A 25,156-nucleotide genomic window follows, 5' to 3' on the forward strand; every position below is an offset into this window, starting at 1 on the left:
TCCCTTCCTAACACTTTCAGCATCCACTGTTTCAACAGCGTCTGACAGTGTCACCTATGCTCTTTGAGGGATAATATTTGCTCTTCTCTACCCAGAGAATTCCAGTGAGTATCCTGGAAGTAATGAAATCTATACCAAACAAAACTAAACTCGTATTCCTTTCATAAGGCTAAAATTGCTTTATTGTCAATTCACTTGTACAATACTGTTGAATGTTCTTTAAGAATTCTACCTGCAATGTGTTCTGAATTTTAATTACCCATTAATTACAAGCACAGTTAATAACAGCCATTACTGCTAATCACTATAATATATAGATGAATCACTCAAACAAATGTACAAACTTTTTATTTAGAATCTGAGACTTAAATACAAATTAAATAAGTACAATATAAAATATAAAGCCTTCATAAAACAGACCACAACCACTTTAAATCATCCATTATTTCTACAACAAAATTAAAGAGAAACCTAAAAATAGTGGTTAAATCAAATTATTTTTAAACGCTTACTGTCAGCATTAAAATAATTACAAAACACTCAAAGAAATTTAATTAGGAAATGAACAAAGCCACTACAGAGTAATTCCTGCTATCCACTAAAATTAATTAAGGAATTAAATTGTAGTATGATTTCTACTCATTCACAAATAAAAAGCACCACATTTTTAAAAGACATATACCTGTTTCTCTCCAAGGCTGCAAAGACTACATTGTTTACTTGACCTTTAAATTTAATATGGCACAATAGGTTTGATTAGTGAAAGTAATATTACTAAAAATGTTCAGAATGTTCCTTACAGACCTTTTGGTCTCTATTTCATAAATGAAGGGGGTCATATATTTAAAAGTTAAAATGTTACTGTAATAAAAATTCCTTAATAAGGTACATGGTAAAATAAAAATACACAATAAAGAATTATGTGTCTTTTTAAAATTTATGAATGGGAAATTGATCAGACTCATCTTGCATTTTCCCTTTTTACTATAGGAAAAAAAGATTTTTATATTTTATATTGTGGTTATCAATTCAACTCTAAGAATCTGTGCCAAACACATTATCAAGGGAGACAGTATAATATCATAACTCTATACTGTTTCTGAAAATACTCATAAGAAGTTATTTTTAGATAAACAACAGGTCCTACTGTATGGCACAGGGAACTATACTCAATACTTTGTAATGGCCTAAAATGAAAAAGAATATGAAAAGGAATATATATATTTACATATAAATGCGTCAGTATGCTGTACACTAGAAATTAACACAACGTTGTAAATCAACTATACTTCAATTTTTAGTTATTTGCATATATACTAAAATTATGTGGCTAAATATTTCCTACAAACATGCACATTGTAAGGCTTTTTATAATTAAATTTATAAAGCCAAACTATATTCTGTATGTATCAACTGTCATGATTGGAGCTTTCTGCACACTAAGAGTCAAAACTTTACCATCTGTTTCTCTGTAAAACTAAAGATGAAATATAATCAAACTAGCATTTCACTAGAAAATTATGTATCCCAGCAACCTGTTATACTCCCTGTCATCAAATAAATGGACTCCAAGATGCAGTTAGTCTTTTAAAATGTTGATTTCTACCATGTTACTCTTTGAAAACCATTTTAATCAAATCACACTTCTTAGAGAAAATTCACTCAGGGTTCTAAATGTAACAGCTGTTTTCCTCAAGCCACTCTGCCTTGAATGGTAGCGTTCCAGCTCTCTTAGAACTATTTTTTTGTCTCTTTCAAAGAGGATGAAGAATATGTAGAGACTTTCTTACTGACTTACTGTGTAAAGATTAACGTAAAGTGTATATAATACATTTTGGAATACAATAACTTTTAAGTTTTCACAGTTTATTTTCTACTAACTAGCTATCCATTCAAACAAGTCATCTAACTTCTCTGTGCTTTAGTTTCATGTTTAAAACAAAGAGATTAGAATAGACAATCTCTAACGTCCCTTCCAATTCTCACATGGTATGATTCCATGCTTCTGAAGGAATATATTGAAATTGCTCACAAAGGAGGAGAACCAAAGTAAAATGGCACAGTTGAACTAACCTCTCCTATTAGAAGAACACGAAGACTGTGTTAAAGCTCAACTTCCCAAACCTTACCAGACTCATTCTCTGACCAGAGCAATAAATAGCTCATAGAGTTAAAACCAAGTACCTTAGTCAAATAAATAATTTTAAATTACACTGTAAAAACCTATTAAAATATATTAGGTCTATGCCACAGTCTTCCTGCATTCTAATTTACATTACGTTCATTCTATTTACATTCGAGATAATCTGTACAGTTAAGGTAGGGGGCTACTTAATATTCTTGCACTTCAAAATGCTAGTAAAGTTAAATAGCATGAACAGCAGAATATCTTAATCATATTCTGCCAATTTTAAAATAAAAGTAGGCTGAATACCACTTATGGGCTAGAAAAACAAGGCAAAGATGGAAAAGGAAATCTTATTGGCAAATGCTGATGTTCAAATGAACTTAGTTGTGTTTTGTCATTTCTTAAAAAAAGAGAAAAGTGGGGAGATATCAGCAGAAACCTACTGAGGTAATACTGAACCATGACATTTCAGAAGCTTTTATGAGAAACTAATGCACCATGATGCAGCATTTTGGTATTAGTGCAGTGCAAGTTGGTTTTTCTTTGTCTAACTACGGGCAGCAAATGAGGCACTTAACTGTAAAATAGAAAAATAGGGTACATTTAAGAAGAAATTCAAAATCATTCATAAAAGATAATCAGCATTATTCAAAAAGGTAAAAATTCTACTTTTATTTAACATGCATTCAATGTGATACATGCTTCACTAGGGAAAATCCTTTCAATGTAAGACTGCTGTTTTGTTTATAAGAGACAGAAAATATTCTGGATTTCTGAGAATGAAATCCAAGTCTTCTCAACCTGAGTGCTACATATTTATAAACCAAGAAAAATACATCTTACCCATAGTGGAGAAATGTTTCTAACTATCAACAAAGTAGAACATGGGACTCCCTGACTTTATTCTTGGAAGAATCAGAAGCTTTTATTTTGTATAAGTTCAAAGACGGGGACCTAGTGACTGAACTGAGGAATGAACAGTTATTTAGCACCTCAATTTAGAGAACACTTAAGTATGCGATAGTTTAAAACAGCTGTATGCCCACAGATTGGGAGCAAGCCAGGTATGTGTCGTTCAACGATACTAGAACAGTCTCAAAGATTAAAATAATCTTCCCAAAATTATCCTTGATTTGTGAATGTGTCTATCTATAACGTTCAAACATGATATTGTCATCTCTTCCTGGAGTTACAGATACATACTCTTTTTAATAAGTAAAGAAATAAGTGAGGTGTATTTTTTTCTCAACCACCATCAAATTGTCTTTCCCAATGTGGCACTTTTTCAGAGTTTAGATGGAAAATAGTCCTCAAAAAAAAAGTCATTCATATTCCTCCACTGGTATTATTTTAAATGTTCTTTTCTATGGGGCAGAGGCCAAAAGTGAAGTAAATGGTCACGGACCTCTGCTGAGATACACAAGCAAACAGAAAGCAGGAAGAGAGAATGACGAACAGACACTAACTTCTGGCAATGTACTGGCACAGAAATGCCCATCTTGAGGTAAAATCATCACTGAATGAAAAGATAACAAAATGTTTGCTGTGACATTATTCCAAGTGAATGGAGCCTATATCCAAGAGAAATGTTCTTGTGTTGCCTCTTTAAATAAACTTGACTTTAATTCTAGATAGAACACTGTTGCTTCACATGTTAAAACCGATACACGACATTAGCTAAACGTTTCCACGAGACAATTTAATCATCCCCACTGAAAACTCCTATAATCTTACCTTTTGCTTATAAGAAGGCTTCCTTGACTCATAAGGAAGGAAAAAAATGCTTAAAAATATATGTTCTTACTCCAAGGAGGCTGGCAAATTTCAATAGTTCACAAACCTCCTATTTGTCATTTATATTCATTATAACAAATTGCATTCCTTATGATATAATTAATTTCCTTGTATGCAGAGGAATTAAAATACTCTTATTTATATCATTAAGGTAAATTTTTCTATCTTCTTTAACGTATTCTAGTTTATTTTTGAAAGGAAGTGAATACATGAAAACACAGGAACACTGTTGATGCAATTCAGTTGTTAACCAAGTGCATGTAGCTTTCAATGTAAATATTGTTTGATACATTACAGCTAAGTAAAAAGCTAACAAAATCAAAATGAAGATTCAGCTTAGTACCTAGGATACGGAAAATATGAGACAAGAATATAAATTCTAGATAAATAGTAACAAAATTGGGAGGAATATTCTTCTCCCCACCCCCGACACAAAAAAGCCAACTGAAAAATAGTCTGAAGTTAGTTGGATTTCTGCTTCCCAAGCAACCAGACAAGCTACACAATAATACCAACATGCAATACCTGAAATGTAGAATCACATTCTGACTGCTGCTCTTGGGTGTCTGCATTTAATTTACAATTCTCTGGTGTCTGGCTGATTTCATCTTGCAGAACAGGAGATATGCCATGAGCATCATCTACAGAAGCACTGTCAGACAAGGCATCTAACTTTTCAGGGGAACCAGCTATGTGAAGCTTACTATCTCCAGTCCCTTCATCCAAATGGGTCCTCTCATCAGCATCGTCTAACTGTTGAACTGAAGTTAAATACTGTTCAAGCAGACTATTATCCTGCTCGTGGTTTGAGCTTCCCTTACTCCATTCACCATGTTCTTCACTACCATCCCCTAGGTCTGGCTCTTTGCCATGTTTGACTGTGTCAATGGAATTCCCCATTATGGAACTTTCACTACCCTCTGTGGAACTTTTTTCAAAATCCAAAGAATCCTGTAAACAGTGTACTTGTTCTGTTAGGGAGGAATGAAAACCAGAGTCTGGAAATTCTGGTAAGGATTTCTCTTGAGAAGCTTCATCAGGAGCAATGAACCAATCAGAATTTTGATCAGAAGAGGGCTCTTGACTTCGGGTGAGTAATGCAGGTTTAGGTGGCACCAAGGTACTTGATACAGGAGGAACATCGATCTGCCAGGAACTTAATTGCTGGTCCACTGACTGTTGCCAAGCTTGTAGAGACCTTACCTATAAACCAAAGGATATAGTTTTATTACAAAATAAAAATTATACCTGTTTTACAACTGTCCTTTGAGCTTCCTTCCTCAACACTCATAAAGCTGGTAATTGGCAGATGGCAGAACTGGAGTTAGAAAGGACCTGACTCCCCTTACCCTTCCCACAGCACCCCCAGCCCAAACCTGGCTGGCACAAGTGGCTCACGTCCTCGGTAACAAAAGACCTTCTACAGGGGAGTAGAGATGGGCCTATTTGAAGCAATTCTTGTTTTGACCTGAAAAATAATCAGAAGCACAACAGCACATGTCTAGCTGACTAGGGGGTCAATAAGGTACTCTGAGGTCAGGGGGAGGGTATCGCTCAGTGGTAGAACACACGCTTAGCATGCACCAGGTTCTGGGTTCAATCCCCAGTGCCTCCATCTAAAAATAAATAAATAAATAAACAAACCTAATTCCCATCCAAAAAAATTTTTTTTATATCTTAAAAAATATATACACTGAGGTCTATTTAATAAGACAGATTAGAGCATATTCATATGAGCAGACTCTATAATCAAAGTCTCATTTTAGATACCCATTTGGGATTAAGAGTTTTTAAAAACTAGCAACAGAGTATATGCAACTCTAAAATACCTAAAAATACCCTGAGTTCTTGAAAATACAAACTTTACATTCTTAAAGTATAATCAAAATCTCCAGATTTCACTGTAAAATCTGCAACAAGAAAACAATATATAGAATATTTTAGTTTTCCTTTGACCGTCCTCCAAGGTAATCACTGATAGCAGTTTGATATGTTATCTTTCCAGACCTTATACTATGTACTTTCAAATATAATGTTATAGGTAAAATCCTATTATAACAAATTCTTTTATAACAATATTTCCAAGGAATTATCATCAGGACATGTTTGTTGGGATACAACAACAGGAAAATCAATGTCTGAGCCACCCCTGGAGTGTGCTGCCACAGGGCTCAGACTCTCTCCTTGGGGGTCATGTGTACTTTTGAGGATATGCAATACTGTAGCTGTCATACAGCACTTCAACCACTTTTTATTCAAATAGTCTCAACAGATAAAACAAGATAGATACCTACATAAAACCTCAAATTGAGCTTTCAAGTCAAAATTATGAAAATATTTTTCTTCAGATTAAATAAAATATAACAAATTTCACAGTCCTAGTTCTGAGTTAGCGACAGAACACGAACCACATTCTTAACCTTAAGAAAGGGTGCTTACCTTACCTTATAACTAATCTATGATTATCTCAGTAAATCTAGAATTTGTCTTTGTTCACACAGTAGGTAAGTCAGAAGGAGGGGGTTTACCTGGTTCCAAAGGAATCTGACAGCCTCTTCTTGTACAAATTTTTTAATGCGTTCTTCATCTCGTTCTTTTCTTAATCTACAATAATTCAAAATCCATTACTAAACAAGAAAGCATGCTTTGACTTGTATTTCCTGTTACAACTAATAAACACATACATTGTAAAGATTAATAATATAATGACAGTCCTTTCCACTTTTAGAATATCTAAGTGAAACTTTAGTTTTAAAGTATGACTCAACATAGAAGCCAAAGAACATATGATTTGAAAAGATGCTGAATATCACTAATTATCAGAGAAATGCAAATCAAAACTACAATGAGGTATCACCTCACACCAGTCAGAGTGGCCATCATAAGATAAATGCTGGAGGGTGTAGAGAAAAGGGAACCCCCCTACACTGTTGGTGGAAATGTAAATTGGTGCAGCCACTATGGAAAACAGTATTAAGGTTCCCTAAAAAACTAAAAAGAGTTACCATATGATCAAGCAATCCCACTTGTGGGCATATATCCAGAGAAAACTATAACCCAAAAAGATACATGCACCCTAATTCATACAAGCACTATTTACAATAGCCAAGACATGGAAGCAACCTAAATGTCCATCAACAGATGATGGGATAAAGATGTGGTACGTACACACACACACACACACACACACACACACACACACACACACACAATGGAATACTACTCAGTCATAAAAAGAATGAAATAATGCCATTTGAAGCAAGAGGGATGGACCTAGAGATTATCATACTAAGTGAAGAAAGTCAGTAGAGAAAGATAAATATCACATAATAGATATGTGGAATCTAAAACAATGAGACAAATGCACTTATTTACAAAACAGAAACAGACTCAAAAACATAGAAAACAAACTTATGGTTACCAAAGGGGGAAGCGGGGGAGTGAGGGATAAATCAGGAGTTTCAGATTAGCAGATACAAACTACTATATAAAATAAACAAGGTCCTACTGTGTGGCACACAGAACTATATTCAATATCCTGTAATAAACCATAATGGAAAAGAGTATATTTATTTATAACTAAATCATTTTGCTTTACATCACTAACATAACATTGTAAATCAACCATAGTTTAATTTTTAAAAAAAGCAAATAAGATGTGACTGAAATTCAGATTATGCAGGTTATACAAAGTATTGCCAGTAATGAAAAATAAAATATTAAATGGCTCTTTATCTAGCTTCAATTTCCCAGCCAAACACATGGAAGGGGCAGGAGCTGCAGAAAGGCAGCTTGAAAGAGCTTGCAACATCCTAAGAGACCAGCAGGACTAATCCCATCAAACTTCACATTTCTGTTTGTCCCAGTTCCTGATATAGTCCTTGCTATCATCAACAGACCTCCCATCTGTCACTCCCCTCATTCATTGAAGTTTCACTCTGGGCTCACTGCCCCCTCTCCATACTTACACCTGCCATAACCTAAGGATCCCTTAGCTGTCCATTATCTCCCAAACTGTCATCCCATTTTGTTCTGAAGCTCCGACCTACTTTCTCTAGCTCCTCAAGCCCTCCTCCTGTGCCATCTGGTACTCCTGAATTGTAATCTGCAAACTCCCATATACACTCAACCTCTTCTCTGAGCTTCTCCTTGACCAAATCAGATCCACTTCTAAGGGCACGGAAGCCCTCTCAAGCGGCAGCTATTTTTCTCACTCATACATCAGAGTTAGAACGTTGCTTCTCACTGCTGTTTACAAATGACTCTTAACCTTCCTCCTTCAAGAGCTCCAACCATCTTGCTGAATTTCCCCTAACTCTTTTTCAAGTACTGACCTCCCATTACCTGCCCCATTCACTGAAGGCTCAGCACTGGTCTTTTTCTCTGCCCTGTTCCTGTGCTCATTTCTGGAGCCCTCAACATTCACATGGATGCTCTACCTAACAATAACCCACCCCACATCACCCATTCTCACTCCCACTCTAGATCCAAGCATTCTGATGATACCATCTTCAAAAATGATTCCAAGCACCAGCACAAACCACTACCTCCAGTCCTCCCAGTTCCCTTGGTCTTGCACCCACTACAACAATTCAGACGTCCAATCTTCATCTAGACCTCTCCTCCTGTCTTTCCTTTTACCTCACGTAAATTCCAAGGTCCATCATTATAGTCATCCCTTTCCCAAATATCTTCAGCTCCCTTGTCCTTCCCTTTCTCCCCTATCATGTTCGCCTAGGAAAACCCATTCTTGGCTGAACCAAATCAACCATGTCCACATCAGAACAGAACAGCTGAGAGTTGCTGATGAAAATCACAGAGTCTGACCTGTTCTTTTGCATTTTAGGTTTTTCCTCATACTATCCAGCAGTCCTCCTCCATTCCCCTTATAAGTTCACTTTTAAGATGAATACCCCACATCTCACACCTCTCCCCTTAAACCTCCCACATACTCATCCCTCTCCTCAAATTTTCAAGTGCTGACCACATCTTACATAAAATTGAAAAAGGAGAAGCATCTATCAGACAGGACGTCCCCATCCCCATCATCACACCTACCACCTCACCTGCTCCTGCTCCCACCTCGGGCCACTCCCTCTACTCGTGCACTGGACCCCTTCTCCCACCTTCTCCAGAACTTCAATCCTGCACTTCCCCTTTCTTTCCTCTGCACCATCAGCTTTTTCCCTCCTTATTGAATCGTCTCCATCAACACATAAACATGCTCTGCATCTCCCATCTTTTAAATAGAATCTTCCTTAACTCCAGATTCTCCTCTGTGCAACCACCTCCTCACACTTCTCTCTCTTCCTCACAGCAACACTTCCCCAAAGCTGAACAGTCACTCTTCTCCGCTCATTCACTACTCAACCCTGTCCAAACTGCCTTCAAACCACTACACACTGAAGCTGGACAGGAAAGGGTTAACGCGGCAGGACTGGGGTTCAAACCCTGCACATTCTAAAGACAGTACTAGCCTTGACCAGCTCCTGAGAGATAAGCTCCAAGCCCTTGGACTACCCTGCCTCATTAGAGTATCTCTGTATACCTGGGGTCTTGGGCCACACCAGATAGTTTATGTTAACAATGTGCTTTCTGGTAAATAACTGTTTTGTTCACCTGGGACCCTGGGTCACAATGAATCAGTCTGACCTCAGGCAAGAGCTGAGGTCTGAGTAGTTAAGGTCAGTCACATGGGTACTCAATGTCTATGTGACTGACCCCCAATAAAAACTCTGGACACCAAGGCTCGAGTGAGCTTCTCTGCTTGGCAATACCTCGTATGTGTGGTCACACATCGTTGCCGGGAGAATGGAGCCCCATCTGTACAATCGCACCGGAAGAAAACCAGAAGCTTGCACGTGGTCCCTCCTGGACTCTTCCCTGTGCGTCCTTTTTCTTTGCTGATTTTAATCTATATCCCTTCACTGTACTAAGCCATAATCATGAACACAAAGAATAGCTTTCCTGAGTCCTATGAGTCCTTTTTGCAAATCATCAAACTCAAGGATAGTCTTGGGGACCCTCGACACAGTCACCAATAACCTTCAGCTGCTAAATTTAATGTATCATTGTCTGTCCTCCTCCAGCACCCTTCTTCTCTTCTGAAACATCCCCACACACTCTCTAGCCCTCCTACTACTCTGGCTGTCCCTTCTCAGTCTCTTGTACTGCTTCCTCCTCTCCCACCTGATAATATTAATAAATACTGCTAGTTGCTATACTCATACTCAGATTACACCTATGAAATCCTAATTTTCCTGGGTTGACAGCCATGGAATGAAGAAATAATTCCCACCATTGCCCTAGAATTTTAGCTCCTTCTAAATCCCTATAGTTTCTTTAATTCTTATGTCACCTACTGGGTTCTATGTAGACTTTCTTATCTTCCAATTTTTATACTTACTCAGTTTTTCCACATTTTCTGTACCTTCTATGTTTAGGTATATAGATGTCTATAAAGCGTGCATTCACTCAGCATTTATTATTGCACTGCATCTATGTCCCAATTCCTGTACTAGGGATGGAGATGCATATGGCAGTCCCTGCCCTCAGGATGCTTTCAGCACATTGTAGGCGACCAACCAAGAGGGGCAACATGGTATGAAAAGTGTCCTGGCCACAACAGCAGCGATTCAGTGTTCTGCATCAACTCTAAGAATCTGACACCCTCAAACCTACAGAACAGCACCAAGAGGACTTCTCACTCACCTCCTAATTTCGTCAGTTAGGCAGACAATGTGCTCCTGCATCCTGCGCAGCCGGATCTCATAGCGCACATCTTTGGCTTGTGGGTGGTAACTTCTGGCATAAAAGCCCCGCCAACAGGCCTGAAGCTTGGTGGCTGCTTCATTCAACTTCTGAAGGGCAACTTTATCTTGGCCCAAAGCAACAGATGTCTGGGTTAAAACCTTGCAGGGAAGTTTCTCTGCAGCTGTCTGAGACACGGTTTCTTCACTGCCTGGCTGTGTATGGAAGACATTGTGCCCAACTGACTCAGGAAAAGATGTAAGACTGTGGGTGTTAACCTTCAAGACAGCACTAGTTATTGCTGGCTCAGGACAAGGTAACAGACTATCTTTCTCATTTCCCTCTGTACTAATCGCATTTTTCATCATTTGGACAGAATTCTCACTGGCAGCCCAAAAATCCTTTTCCTCTTCCTTATCAAAGTCCTGGCTTTCTAACCCTTTCACAGATTCATCTCCAGGACCATCATCTTCTAGGCCCAAGTTAATGCCCTGTAGCCTCAGCTCAACTGTAGGCGATACTGGAGAGAGTCCTGATGCAACTGGCATAAAAGTAGACTCTGAAGAGAGAAGACTACAGTTTAACTTGTCCTCATCGGTCTGGATGTCTTCCAGGTGCAGGTCATTTCGAGAATATCTTGTAGTGTGAACAGAGGCTGGAAAGTTATTCTTAACAGCATATACTTGGTCATCATTACTGCTTATCCCAACCCAAGAATTGACTTGGATGACGGGTTCTAAAAGAATCAACAGAATTCTGAGTTTAAAACATTAAATATTTAGAGAGGTATTTTTTTCAGTTGTATCTTTTTAATGAAATCTAATCCCTGAAATATAGCAAAATGTAGTAAAATGCTTTTGGTAATTACTTCTAACATTCCTAAAATACCAAACCAAATTTTTAAAAAATTAATTCTTGTAATAATCAAAAGAATAATCAGAGTATCAGGTCAATTTAAAAGGGATCAGTCTTCTGAATGTTTCCAAAAATTAGACATATAGTAATTATATGTCTACCTGTGTATATACATATGTAAAATATAGGATCCCAATGTTCACTTAAGTTGACAAATAAAAAACTGTGAAAATATATCCTTTTTTCTGTTTGAAACCAAACAGAGCAAACAACTTGGAGAAGAAAGATCAGAGATCAGTTAACTTCTTACCACTTTCCTGGACTATCTGACAATCTTGAACAGGGCTTGAACGCTCAGGTACAAGAGATGCCCTCGTTTCAACAGTGGCAAGAGGAGACAACTCTTCATTTTGGCTTTGGTTCATCAACTGCCTCTGGTGAAACCTAAAAACCAGTAAAATCTGATGTGATTTAACACAAACCAAAAAAAAAAAAACCTACCATGTTTCTGTTTCCTGGGTAACACTGTCAAAAAGGTAGACGTTTCCAGGGTTTCGGAGTATATATCTCTAATAACTCTCAAATTACAAAATCTCATTTAAAAGCATTGGACAGAAATGGTTAAGAAACTTATTTTTAAATCATATAGTCAGACACCCTCACATGCCACATGTACACAAACCTTCACAGGCAGGATCTCTGATAAAAGTGACTACTAAATGCTTCTAACTATACCTGTCTTAACGTTAGTATTTTAAAGTCCATGTGAAACACCCATATTAAAAGGACTAATGCATTGTTTAAAAATCCCACTCTCCCATGCTTCGTGGCTCTCTCCACTCAAGAAATGATTGACAACTTAGTTGCTGGGGAGCAAACTGGACGGCACTGCAGGGTTCAGTTCCCCTGCAGGATTGCCGCAGTGGTGAGGGGCCTGAGTGCCCAGACACGTGGGCCACACGCAGCACGTGCCTCAGCCCTACTAACCCCCCGGGAAAGGCTCAGAGGTATTTTCACTTATGAATTCAACAGCTACTACAAATAAATGGGCTGACCTCTGCTTGCTCAGAATCTTCTCGAGTTTGGCATCCTCTGCAGTTTGAAGACCCAGCGCAGAACTGAGAGGACAGACGGTAGCCAGATACTGGACAAGCTGGATGTGCTGGCCAGGCCGATACGCTCTCCCCTTGCCTTGACTATAGAGCCATTCAGCTTTTAAACTGGAATTAGAGGACATGAAGAAGGAATGGCATTGGGGCAGACAAGATACATTTTTAAGCAGTAATGTTCTTCCTTCTTAATTTATCTTTTTAGCATCATTGGATGTTTTTCATAAATAAAACTCACTCAAGTCTTCTGAAAAAAATCTATCCTTCTGATTCACTTCCCTTACTTCTACAATGTTTGAAACCTTTTTTTTTTTTTTTTTTGCCTAGGGGCATTTCCAAAGATTTGTACTAATGGTTCCAAATATTTACAAATTATTTTCGAAGAAGCAATGAGTATTCCCCCTCCATTCACAGTCAAACTTTAGTACGTAAATACATAAATTGTGTTTAAATCCAGGGGAGCACGTAAGTGCAGGAAGCTGGGAGCCAGCCCAGCCTGGGCCTCCCAAGTCGCCTAGCCCAGCTCTGGAGCCCAGCGTTGCGGCCCCTGGTCCTGGAGGACAGCCCTGCAGCCAAGACCAAGGACTTCTCTGGGAGAAAAGAATCTAGGATTCTGGCTCTCACTGTGGGACCCAAAGGTCGCCATGGCACATTGGCCGCACAAGATGGCATCTGGGAATCCCCAGGTGGAAAGAAGAGGTGGATTCAGGACCGGCCATTCTTGGAGCTGCAGCACAAGAGCCAACTGTGCTTCTGCTGAGACACATGCAAGTCTCACACCCACGTGTGAATCCCATTTTCTCACCCTGGGAGAACATTTCAGAACGTTCAAACCACCTACAAGAGGCTGTCTCCCAGTCCAGCTTTTAGGAAGGAAGACCCCACGCTCAGGGGGGAGGGTATAGCTCAGTGGTAGAGAGCATGCTTAGCACACATGGGGTCCTGGGTTCAATCCCCAGTACCTCCATTAAAATAAACAAACAAACAAACCTAATTACCTCCCCCAAAATCCATTAGTTCATAATGACAGTTTAAAAAAAAAGCTAGTTGGTCACAGCTGAAGGATGCTAGTGAACTACCAACGGATTATTTGGAAAAACCAGCAAATAAAGGGGAAGAAATAAATATTATTAAGTCTATCTTTCTTATATAAACTATACCAACGAGTAACCAGTTACTTCACAGAAGTATTCCAGCTAATTAAAAATGAATAACAGAATTAAAATTTCACCATTTTGCAACTCTCAATTAATTAATGAGCTTAGGCTTCGATTATTAATAGTTACTCATTACAAGAGACATCCAGACATTGTGTGCCTCTCAAAAGAACCCACAAAGCAGTCCTTGCTCCCACAAAAATCTGATTAAACCTCCACCTCCAACTACCAATTTACAGGAAACACCGAAGGAGAGGAGTACGTCAAAGAACACAGGGATACAGCATCCAGCAAAATGAGCACAGCGGGAAACTCTACAGGACAAACAACCTGATTTCTTCAACAATCAGAAACAGAGAAAAGAAAGCAAAGCAAATAAAAGAGGAACCCACAGAGGGATCTGAAAGTGTGATCTTCGACCTCGCGCCAAGTCAAGCCTTCCAAGAACTCCAGCCCTGTGTGTGATCTTGCTACAAGACCCCGAGTGAGAACTACCCAGTCAGCACAGCCAACCCATGGAGCACACGATAGTAATAAAATTTTAAGACACTGAAAAAGAAAGCAAAAAAGAAATTTAAGAAATACATCAACCAAGCACAATGTACGGCCTTACTTGGATCCTATTTCCAAAAATCCATTTAAAACCTGCATTTTTGAATACTACTAGAGACGTAAGCACTTAATTAATATCTAGTGTTGTTAAAGAATCATTGCTAAATCTTTTGAGATGTGATAATAGGATTGTAGTTCTTTAAAAGCTCTTATCTTTCAGTGATGAAATCATATGTGATCTGAGACTTGCTTTACAATAATAGAGAAGGGGTAGTGAGTGAAGGTACAGCAGAACAAGGTTAGCCATGAATTGAAAACTGTTGAAGCTGGATCATAGATTCATGGCAGGTCATTAAAGTACTGTTTACTTTTGCCATATGTTTGACTTTCTTTTTATTAACATGCCTTTGCGTCAATTTTACCATTCTTAAATCTGCCCCTCAACTCGAAGTTGAAGTTGGATCATTTTGGTATACTTTGTTTCTCTGGTTTTATGCCATTAACTCAGCATTGCAAATGGTTTGAAAGTCACTTCCAATACACAACCATTTTCTTGGATCTTCATATTAAGGTATCCACATCACACAAAAAATTGTACAGTCCAAAACTGTCAAGCTACCCAAGGTGTATTATATACTGCAGAGAAACTGGTCCTTTTGATAGCTGGTTAACTCAAGCAGAAAAGCCATGGTGCAATAAATGAGTTTAGAGCTCTGTGATGTGCCAGTGCCACAAGAAAGGAAAAACTGTTTTCTATCAATGAGATATGACGGGTGCCAAGCTGATTAACTGAAGTCATGTAATCCCAATCTTCGTCTAACAATAAAAAATTTTATTATGTTTAATAAAAATGTTAGAAGTATATCTTCCACAAACACATTCCTTGGATTAAATAAAGACCAGTCAGAATCTTCATGAAATCTACTCTGTTTCCTAAGTTCTCCTGCCAAGCAAATGCTGTCCCCCTAAACAGGTCCATAATAGAGGACAATCATCAACTTTAATATTAGCTAGCAAGTAACGTTTCCAGGTTATAGGTGACTTGCAGTTTGTGAGGAAAGAGAAGTGAAAGTAAGAGGACACAGAAGAAGGCTCAGGCTTAAATATCACAGTTTCAGGTGTGAGGAAAACCACAGACCATGGAGCACCCGCTACTGGGAGATCTGTTTTTCTGCCTCTGCTTCACATCCATCAATTAACACACCATTACACAAGTTTATTAACCCATAAAATACTTTCCTAGGTAAAAAAAAAAAATCTCCCTGCCAATTCAGAGACAAACAAGATTCAAATTCATTCAGTTCTAACATATTAATTTCAAATCATTGGAATTTGACTCTTGAAATCAAAGGAACAGTTTACATTATATAACAGAAATAACAACTATTAAGAGAGAGAACTTAAAACTGCTCTTTCACATGAGAAAGAAGGAATATTGGATTAAATGATATCTGGTACTTGCTTTTAAATATTCCAACAACAAAAAGTGGGGGATAGATGAAACAAGACTGGTAAAATGTTGATAATTGTTGAAGCTGCCTGGTGGTATTTAGATGTTCATTATGTTACTTTGCTTCTCTATATATGTTAAACATCCTTTCAAAAAAGGAACATCTCCAAAATTCTGCTCCCTCAGTTCCGATTTGTAAGCAACAGAGGTGTAGCTTGGTACTAAGTCCTATGAACAGTAAAACAGAGGGGGAAACAAATTCAGAAAGAATTCCAAATACTGAGATGTTACACAAAGGTGCCAGTCTTTCCATAGGTGTGCTTCTCTCAGAAAGCACCCAGCCACAGTACCATGGGGGTGGGTGTCTGTCACTCAAGGTATTCTTTTGGGTGACACACACACACTAGAGATCTGGCTACTTGAAGTCATCAAAGAACCTCGGATACTTTTCATAATTGAGAAAAATTTTAACTTAAATGCTTTTAGCAAAATAACAAGCTGGGTAGATCTAAAAACTAGAAATTCCTTCCTGTCCTTCAGGGCAATTCCCAAGGTCAATGAGGAAAATGTTTTGAACGCTGCTCAGGCTATCCATCAATTTTTAAGCCAACAGCTCTCCCTTAGAGTAACTCCTCCTGCCAGGACAGAATACTTCCAGAGTTATTTTAAAACATGGAAACACTGTTTAAAGACTGCAGAGGTGTCTCAGATGTCAACTGCAGAAGCATTTTTCTCAACAACCTAGGTTTTTTGGTTTGAATATAACTGTATTTACCCATTCTTCTAATAGCTTGATGCTTAGGTTGTTTCTCAAATGTCCCACATAGCTCCCAAAGGTTTGGAGCGACTATGAATAAGACTGCTATGAACATGCTTATGCATGTTTTTTGGTAGACATAAGCACTTATTTCTCTAGGGTATATACCAGAAGTCAAATTGCTGGGTCATAGGGTATTTATGTGCTTAACTTCAGTAAACACTACCAGTTTCCCAAAGTGGATGCACTATTTACATTCCTAGAATAGTGTATGAAAGTTCCAATTGCTCCGCCTACTCATCAACACTTAGTATTGTCTGTCCTTTAAATTTGAGCTTCACTGGTGGGAACTGATGGGTTTGAAGACTCCATAATAATGAGGGAAAAAAATTTTTCCGAATTATCAGAAAGTCAGTATGTAGGGGAGGGTATGGCTCAGTGGTAGAGTGCGTGCTTAGCATGTACAGGGTCCTGGGTTCAATCTCCAGTATCTCCATTAAAAACTAAATATAAATAAACAACTAAACCTAACTGCCTATCCTCCTCCAAAAAAAGTCAGTATAGTGGTTATCTCTAGGGGAAGAGGAAGTTATCACAAGACTGGGGCAAAGAAGCTCTCTGGAGTGCTGGTTATGCTCTATTCTTATTTTCAGTGATGATTATATGGGCATTTTAAAAAATATTATGTTTAAACTATTTCTGAATTGTGATACTTTGCAAGTTTTTAGAATGTGGGGGGAAAAGGAATCTGTCTCAGAAAGTGTTGCCATTTTGCTATCCTCTCATCTCCCCCTTCTTCCCACACTTCTTTAGTGTAGGATATCCCCACAGACAGGCTACCCAAGGAGAAGCCCACTCTTGCCCACCTCCCCAAGCCTCTGAAATTAAACATTTGCAAAACATTATAGACAAAGTTCAAAGAAAATTCAAATTCTCCCTGAAGTCACTTGGATTAAAACTATTTCCACTGTATAGAAGCATAGCCTTTGCATTATTATTTGTCTATTCAACAAATATTTTCTGCTTTTTAACACTTGCTTTAGTGTCTACAAAACTTTTCAACCCCTAGTCCCTATCCTTAGGTAATAGTGACAGTTATTGCTTATTAGGCACCTACTGTATGACCAGTTTTATGCTATTTCCGTTATCCTTAATCCTCACAGCATCCTTGAAAGCTAGGAGGTATTATCCACATTTTACAGATGGGAAAACTAAGGCTCAGAGAGGCTAACGGACTTGCCCAGGCCACACAGCTAATAGGTGGCAGGGAAAGATGAGAAGTTTTCTCTTGTCTCTCCTGATCAGGTCTCATCTCTCTTCCCAGGTCTCTCTTCACACCAAACGCTGATCTCAGCCCATCTCACCATGCCACCTCCCACATATGAAAATGTTGCCAGTCCTACTCCCAAAGAAAAATCCGACAGCTTATTTCTTTCTCTTAAATGTAGATCCTAGAAGATAATCCAAGTAAACCTGTATTCCAGCCTTAGAATTACCCACAGTTTGAAATAAAATAAAGTTTCTGAGTATACAGCATATGTCCTGCCCCCAACCACAACTGCCAGCACCATACAGCTCACGGTTGCCATTCCTCTCTGCCCTACACCCCAGCAGCAACTAGACGAAACAGCAGAGAGAAGGAAATCTACCACTCACCCTCCATCAGGAAACCCCTCAACCAACTACTATCAAACTCTAGAATAGAAGGACAAAAACAGTGAGGAAGAATGTATGCGTTGAGCCCGCGAATACATGTATGTATGCAGTGAAAGGAGAGAGTCAACTGAGGCAGAGTGAAGATAATAAAGTCACCTCAATTCTCATTATCCTAACTCCACCCCTTCTTGCCACACCTAGCTCCTTCCTTCCCCTGAAGCTCTGATTGTACTGGTCATGTGTCAAAGACCCCAAGGGGTCCCAGTTCCAAGCCACAGCACCATCAGTGATCTGGAGGTGGGGGGTTCCCACTTCTGCCGCCTCACAGGTAGAAGGGTAGGACCAATCAGCATGTCTGCTAACAGCTCCAAACTGGAACTCTGCATGCATTTTCCCAGGGTCACTGTTATAAAAAGTAGTTGGGTTCTAAGGTGTTATTAATCCTGCCTTTACAATATGATGGATACAAGCTTTTGTGGGGTTGATCTGAAACCCTATACAGTATCTATAACAAAGTTTCTAGGTAGAAGTGCTCTAAGCCCCAAACAACCAATTAACAAAAGAATTTTTAGGAATAAAATTGTTGATTGGAAGAATCAATCTTGCTAAAATGGCCAAAACAACAAAGAGGATGGAAGAAAATATTTGCAAATGATGCCATTGACAAGGGACTAATTTCCAAAATATACAAATAGCTCATACACCTTCAAATCAAAAACAGAAAACAAACAAACAAGCAACCCGATCCAAAAATGGGCAGAAGACCTAAGCCGACATCTCTCCAAAGAAGACATTAAGCCAATAAGCACATGAAAAGATGCTCAACATCACTAATTGTTAGAGGAATGCAAATCAAAACTACCATGAGGTATTACCTCACACTAGTCAGAATGGCCATCTTTAAAATGTCTACAAACGATAAATGTTAGAGAAAGTGTGGAGAAAAAGGAACCATCCTACACTGTTGCTGGGAATGTAAATTGGTGCAGCCACTATGGAGGACAGTACGGAGGTTTCTTAAAAAACTAGCAATAGACTTACCATATGATCCAACAATCCAACTCTTGGGCATACAGACAGAGAAAAATATAATTCAAAAAGACATACGCACCTCAATAATCACAGCTGTACTATTTATAATAGCCAAGACATGGAAACAACCCAAATGACCATTGACATATGACTGGATAAAGAAGATGTTGTATATATATAAATGCAATACCACTCAGCCATATAAAAAAAAAAAGAAATAAAATTGTTGTATATTGGGTAGTAAGTTAAACTCACTAGCCCCAACCTCTAAGGCTGACATTTACTTCTTATCCTTTTTCAGAAAGGATAGAAAATCCTAAATGACCAGCACATAGTCTGCTATATGACTGCACTAATGATCTGGATTTCTAAATGCACAATTCAAGAAATACTCAGTTTCTTAATCTGTAGTAAGTTAGAAATGGTCTTCTCAGTAACCTCCACGATAAATGTGATGTTAAAGAAGTCATATTCACCTTTCCTTCTGAGAAATCACATATCCATCTAGGACTCTGAGGTTTAAGCACCAGTTGACGATGTAGGGCCGATAGTCGAACCCTGGGATGGACGGTGTTGCCATCACACAGGGATTGTTCATGATTGACAACTGCTCCAATTCAGTTAAGGATGCCAAATAAGAGATCTGGAACAAAGGACATCTTTGTTAAAGGAAATGGACTACTCCGTGTCAAGCACAGGGCTTCTGCTGATTACACATCTTTGGCAGTTTGAGAATGTAACAATTTCCCTCTTGTTTTGAAAATGACAAGTAACACTCTTATATTATCCACTGACTTCCAAAATTCCAACAATACGACCATCTGTCCTTGCTGCACAAAGTCCCTTAAAAAGCACTGTTTCCTAGCAAAGAGCACTCTATTTTGAAAACATAATAGCAGCCAGCAAAAGGTGCACACAGGATGCCTTATTAACCCCTTTAATGTATATGTCCTTCTACGAACAATCACTTTCCAATGAAATGATAAGTGCACCATTGCAAATTAAATTGACTTAATAATCTACCGACTTAAGGAAAAGTGGAAAGAAAAATAATGATCTTTTAGAGCCAAGTGCTTCATCTCGATAGCACTTTCTTTCAAGATGCTCAGTCTAAAGTGAGCTCACAACCTTCTCCTGCATCTCTCCTGATTTCCCAGCTTCCTGGATCCCATAAAGTAACCTCAAATTTTACCTCATTTAAGTCCCGGATTTCATTTTCTGCCAAAGAAAGTATAGCAAGACATCTGGGTAGATAAGCAGGTGCCATTCTAAGAGAGGTGATGATATTTCCATGTAAAAGCAGGGTCTTGAAAGTAAAAACAGAACGAATTACAAACGAAAAGATTACAAACAAATTGGTCTATTTTGACAAAACCCAAATGGTGTGTACGAAAATAAAGTGATATATTTTATTATACTTCTCAGTCGCACACAAATCAAAGACTGTTAATGCTAGAAGGGTTCCAGGTGGCCTTCTGGTCCAACTCTCTCTTTTCACATCCACATTCTAAGTTCAAGAAAGTTTAAAGCTTTGTCCAAGAACATACGTTTGGTGTAGCCACAGGCATGTTGTGATAAACTTGAGCAATTTGCAACACACCTGTTCATTTCCTTTCCAAACACCAAAATAGAGGGTGATAAAAGTGAAAGAAAACATTTATTAAAACAATCAGGTATAAAGCACATTTTCCAAAAGAGAGAGAGAGGAAGAAGCCACAAACCATAATTTGCAATTGTATTCTCTTGGTAACTTAAAGCTTGAGGAAGGCAGAATGTGCTTGGAGATGAAGCTGACTCAAATTAAGTCAGCAAAGTGAGGAGGGTAGAGTGAGTGCTTGGTATTGAACTTTAGTTCATTTGAATTCTCCTAGTATCTGGCTACATCAAATTGCTTAGAATAATTGTTGCTAAAAATGATCTCTGCTAAAGATGTGGTGAAAGTTGAGCTAATAATACTGTTTCTAAGGCTTAATGAATTCATCTGATGCTAATAATATCCAATGGGGCAAAAATATGGAAAAAGCCTTCATATGCTTTTTGAAGTGATTCCAACTGTTACTTATTTGATTGCATGATATATTCCCCTCCATAAAAAGTGCTATATGCCATAGATCTTTAAAATTAAAGTGAGGTTAATTTTTATTATTTAGTAATATGCAGTACTAAAAAGACAGTAATCTTGAGTGTCAAAAAACAAACTCAAGATCAGGAATTATTACTCTCAACATCACCAACATGTTATATACTCTATAATTACAGTTGCTAACACTCGCTGACTGGGCATGAAGGGAATTTCATAATGTTCACTGACTGGTAAATAAGAATTAACTACAATGACCGGTTTTAGTTAAAATAAATCAGTTACAGATATTAACAACAAAAAGTTCCATACTTAATTGCTGCCACTCTAATAGAATTTTTATCATAATGAACACAATCTGTGCTTCATATACAGCAGACCAATAAGATCATTTTCTCTTGGTATTTTAGTATAATATTTCACAAATGACATAGTCAGAAAACACATTTACCTTTAGTGATACCAATTTAGATAGATCACCTATCTGGGGTATGTTATTGTCTGATAAATCCAGGTGCTGTAGAGCCGTGCAGCTATTGATTTGTTCCATGGCCTATCACAAGAAAAGGACCACATTATTTCATGCACACAAAATCAGAAAGTGAAATTCTTCCCCAGTTCCTTGTAGCTGAGCCTCCTGTCTCCTCTGCTTAGTATCAGAAGCAGAGCAGCAAGAAAGAAGCAGTGCCAAGAGAATTTGGTATATTGTTATATAGCATGTTTCCACCTTCGTTATCCCTCTAAGAGCAGATGATTATATCATCTAGATATTTACAGCTTGAGAAAACTTTGGTGATGACACATAACAGGTGGTATAGCATAGAGCTTACAACTTAACATTGCAACCAAACTGCCTGGATTCAAATCCTGGCTTTGCAACTTCCTGGCTGTGTGACTTTAGGCAAGTTACTTAACTTCTCTGTACTTCAGTTTCCTCATCTAGGTAATAAACATAATGGCTGTACCCATTATAGGTTGTCCTGAGACTGGATGAGTTAAAACAGTTAAGGTGCTTAGAATAGTACTTAGCATAAATTACATGCTCAATAAAAGTCAGCTATTAGTATCATTTAATACAGTCTCCTTATATAGCATATCAAAAAATGATAGAGACATTTATTAACTTAGCCAAAATTATAGATCTACTCAGTGGTGTAAGCGAGACTAGAATTCAGATCTCCTGACTTAAAACAGTATATTCTCCACTGTACCATGAAACATGTACATAAAGCTTAATTCAGCGTAATAAAGTCTCCCTCCTAACATTTCACTCTACTGTTTGATCTACTTCTCTAAGTATAACATAGATTCTTTGTTCACATTGAAAAGAATATTTTACTGCTTTATGTGTTTCAAAATGAGATTTTTTTCTTAGTTTATGTTAACTGAAATTATCTCTGGGGAGTGGCAGTGGGTACTTTCACTTTTGTATTCTACTCATTCTATACTGCTTCAATTTCTTTTTCACAGGAAATAATTATGTAAATTAAAAAAAGAAAACCTAATTACAGAAAGGAAGAGAAGAAGAAGAAGAAGAAGAAGAAGAAGGAAGAAGGAAGAAGGAAGAAGGAAGAAGAAGAAGAAGAAGAAGAAGAAGAAGAAGAAGAAGAAGAAGAAGAAGAAGAAGAAAGAAGAAGAAGAAGAAAGAAGAAGAAGAAGAAGAAGGAAGAGGAAGAGGAAGAGGAGGAAGAGGAGGAAGAAGAAGGAGGAGAAAGAGGAGGAGGAGGAGGAGGAAGAGGAAGAAGGAGGAGGAGGAGGAGAAGGAGAAGAGAAGGAGAAGGAGAAGGAGAAGGAGAAGGAGAAGGAGAAGAGAAGAAGGAGAAGAAGGAGAAGAAGGAGAAGAAGGAGAAGAAGGAGAAGAAGGAGAAGGAGAAGGAGAAGAAGAGAAACAACTCACCTTGAGATTATTTCCTGCCAAATTCAGCCATTCCAAATGTACTAGTTCCTTTAGCCCTTCCACATAGCCAATGCTATTGTGAGGCAAATTCAACACTCGGAGCTGGGTCAGTTTGGCCACACCCATCATCCGCACTAGCCGATTATTAGCCACTGACAACTGTGGAATGAAAACATATCATTACTCTCAGGAGTAAAATATAAATATTACTTTCACATGAGGGTGGTAAAAAAAGATTCCTGTATATGGTCAAACATTCCCAAATATACAACCCCAATTTGTACTTTTCACACATATTGTCTAAATATCCTACACTGTAACTATTAGTTTGTTGTTGTTCTTCCTAAGTAATGGAAAATACAGATAAAGTGGAGCAGACCTCCTTCAGCTACTAAAAGAAAACATTTTTAACACAGCAACTACTTGAGAGTGTACGTTCGACAATAAAGGAGTCCTCATACTGTCTCCATCAAAATCTAGAACAATGCCACACACATAAGGGCCCAATAAACATTTCTTGAATGAATGAACTCTTTAGCCCCATTATGAAATACAAGATCATCTTAACAACATAATATTTTGCCAACATAAAATACTGTCTTTTTAAACAAATGCTTCTTTTTCTAGTCTACTCTAAATGCAGTACATTATGTGTTCATCTTCAGGAGAAATTTAAACATCATCATTTAATAATCATGTCATGTAAAAATTAAAATTTAAAACTTATTTATTAAGTTATTCATTTATTAAATAAATTTATTTTAGTTATTAAAAATTTTTTTAAAACTTAAGGCAACATTTACTGCTCTCCAGGCTTGCAGAGGTACTTTTTGTTAAGTTATTTTACTGTTTTATTTTGTATAATAATAATGAACTGGTCTTATGTAACTATTTCCCTCACATAGCAATACCTACCTGTATTAATCGTTTGCATTTCTCAAGATTTTCCAATTTAATAATCTGATTTTTATCCAGAATCAAAGTATGAACATCAACTTCACAGGGTAAGTTTGGACTTAATTTCTGCAGCCCCTGCCCTGACCAATTGAGCACTGATGCTTGAAAAGAGAAGGGAAACTGTTAGAAAACACAAATACAACAGCTGAGCATTGGGGTAAAATTATACTCTATACATTTAGAGTTAGAAAACACTAGAGCATAATAAATATTAAGATTTTAAAACTAAAGCATTGGATTTATAAATGACCATAGATTGAAATTATTCACTTTCCCTCAGAAATATCAAATTATACCTAGATTTGTGATATACTACTCAAGTTCCTATGATATAATACTCTGGAATTCTTCATATTCCAATATCAACTATTACTTCCACATTGTGTGCCTAAGTAGTGATAGTATTTTTTTAATGGAATTAATCTTTTGATAGAGACCAATCTGCTCACAACCTAACTACAGTAAAGTGCCCAAACTATTTTGAAAATCAAATTATAGTTAATTTATCTACAAAATGGGAATAATATCTTCAATTCATTAAATTGATATGGGGATGAAAAGAAAAAGCACACGAACAGCACTAAGCCCATTTCTGGCACACAGCATTGGATGAAGTAATTCAGAATATATCTTCAAATCCGGGCTCCACCAATTAACTACTGTGGTTGGGCAAGTTACTGATCTCTTTTGGGCTCACTTTTTTCTACTCTGTAAGATCATGATGGTAACTCCTGCCTTACAATGTTGTTCTAGAGGAAAAAAATTAGATTAAAAAAGAGCACTCATAGTCTGGCTCATGTAAAAAGCGCTCTATAAATGTTAACTGCTATTATTAGTAAATTTTCTTGGGCTAGGAAGGTGGAGTTTAAGAGAAGCAGACATCAGAGTGGGGAGGAGCCAGAGAAACTGCCAATTTCAAATTTATACCCAGATTAAGATTACTGCGGGAAAAAATTACGCGAAATTTCTCTCCTGAAGGGTT

General features: G+C 37.7%; 1 protein-coding gene across 6 annotated transcripts in view; it reads right to left on the bottom strand.

Moving 5' to 3' along the window:
* Window positions 1-332: 332 nt before the first annotated feature.
* Window positions 333-25,156, bottom strand: part of CEP97 (centrosomal protein 97) — a 36,663-nt gene continuing 11,839 nt past the window's right edge. For 3 of the 6 annotated variants that reach the window (XM_072965992.1, XM_072965985.1, XM_072965978.1), the window contains 10 exons: window positions 24,133-24,294; window positions 23,218-23,376; window positions 21,772-21,873; window positions 20,433-20,546; window positions 19,717-19,883; window positions 12,583-12,747; window positions 11,838-11,971; window positions 10,634-11,408; window positions 6,451-6,526; window positions 333-5,125 (listed from right to left, as the gene is read on the bottom strand). In XM_072965992.1, coding sequence (XP_072822093.1) covers window positions 4,421-5,125; window positions 6,451-6,526; window positions 10,634-11,408; window positions 11,838-11,971; window positions 12,583-12,747; window positions 19,717-19,883; window positions 20,433-20,546; window positions 21,772-21,873; window positions 23,218-23,376; window positions 24,133-24,294 — 2,559 coding nt within the window. In that variant the 3' untranslated portion in view covers window positions 333-4,420. The remainder of the gene's footprint in view (window positions 5,126-6,450; window positions 6,527-10,633; window positions 11,409-11,837; window positions 11,972-12,582; window positions 12,748-19,716; window positions 19,884-20,432; window positions 20,547-21,771; window positions 21,874-23,217; window positions 23,377-24,132; window positions 24,295-25,156) is intronic. The other 3 variants (XM_072966002.1, XM_015242510.3, XM_072966007.1) reach the window with 1 other exon arrangement.

This window comes from Vicugna pacos, chromosome 1 (assembly GCF_048564905.1).
Source record: "Vicugna pacos chromosome 1, VicPac4, whole genome shotgun sequence".
NCBI lineage: Eukaryota > Metazoa > Chordata > Mammalia > Artiodactyla > Camelidae > Vicugna > Vicugna pacos.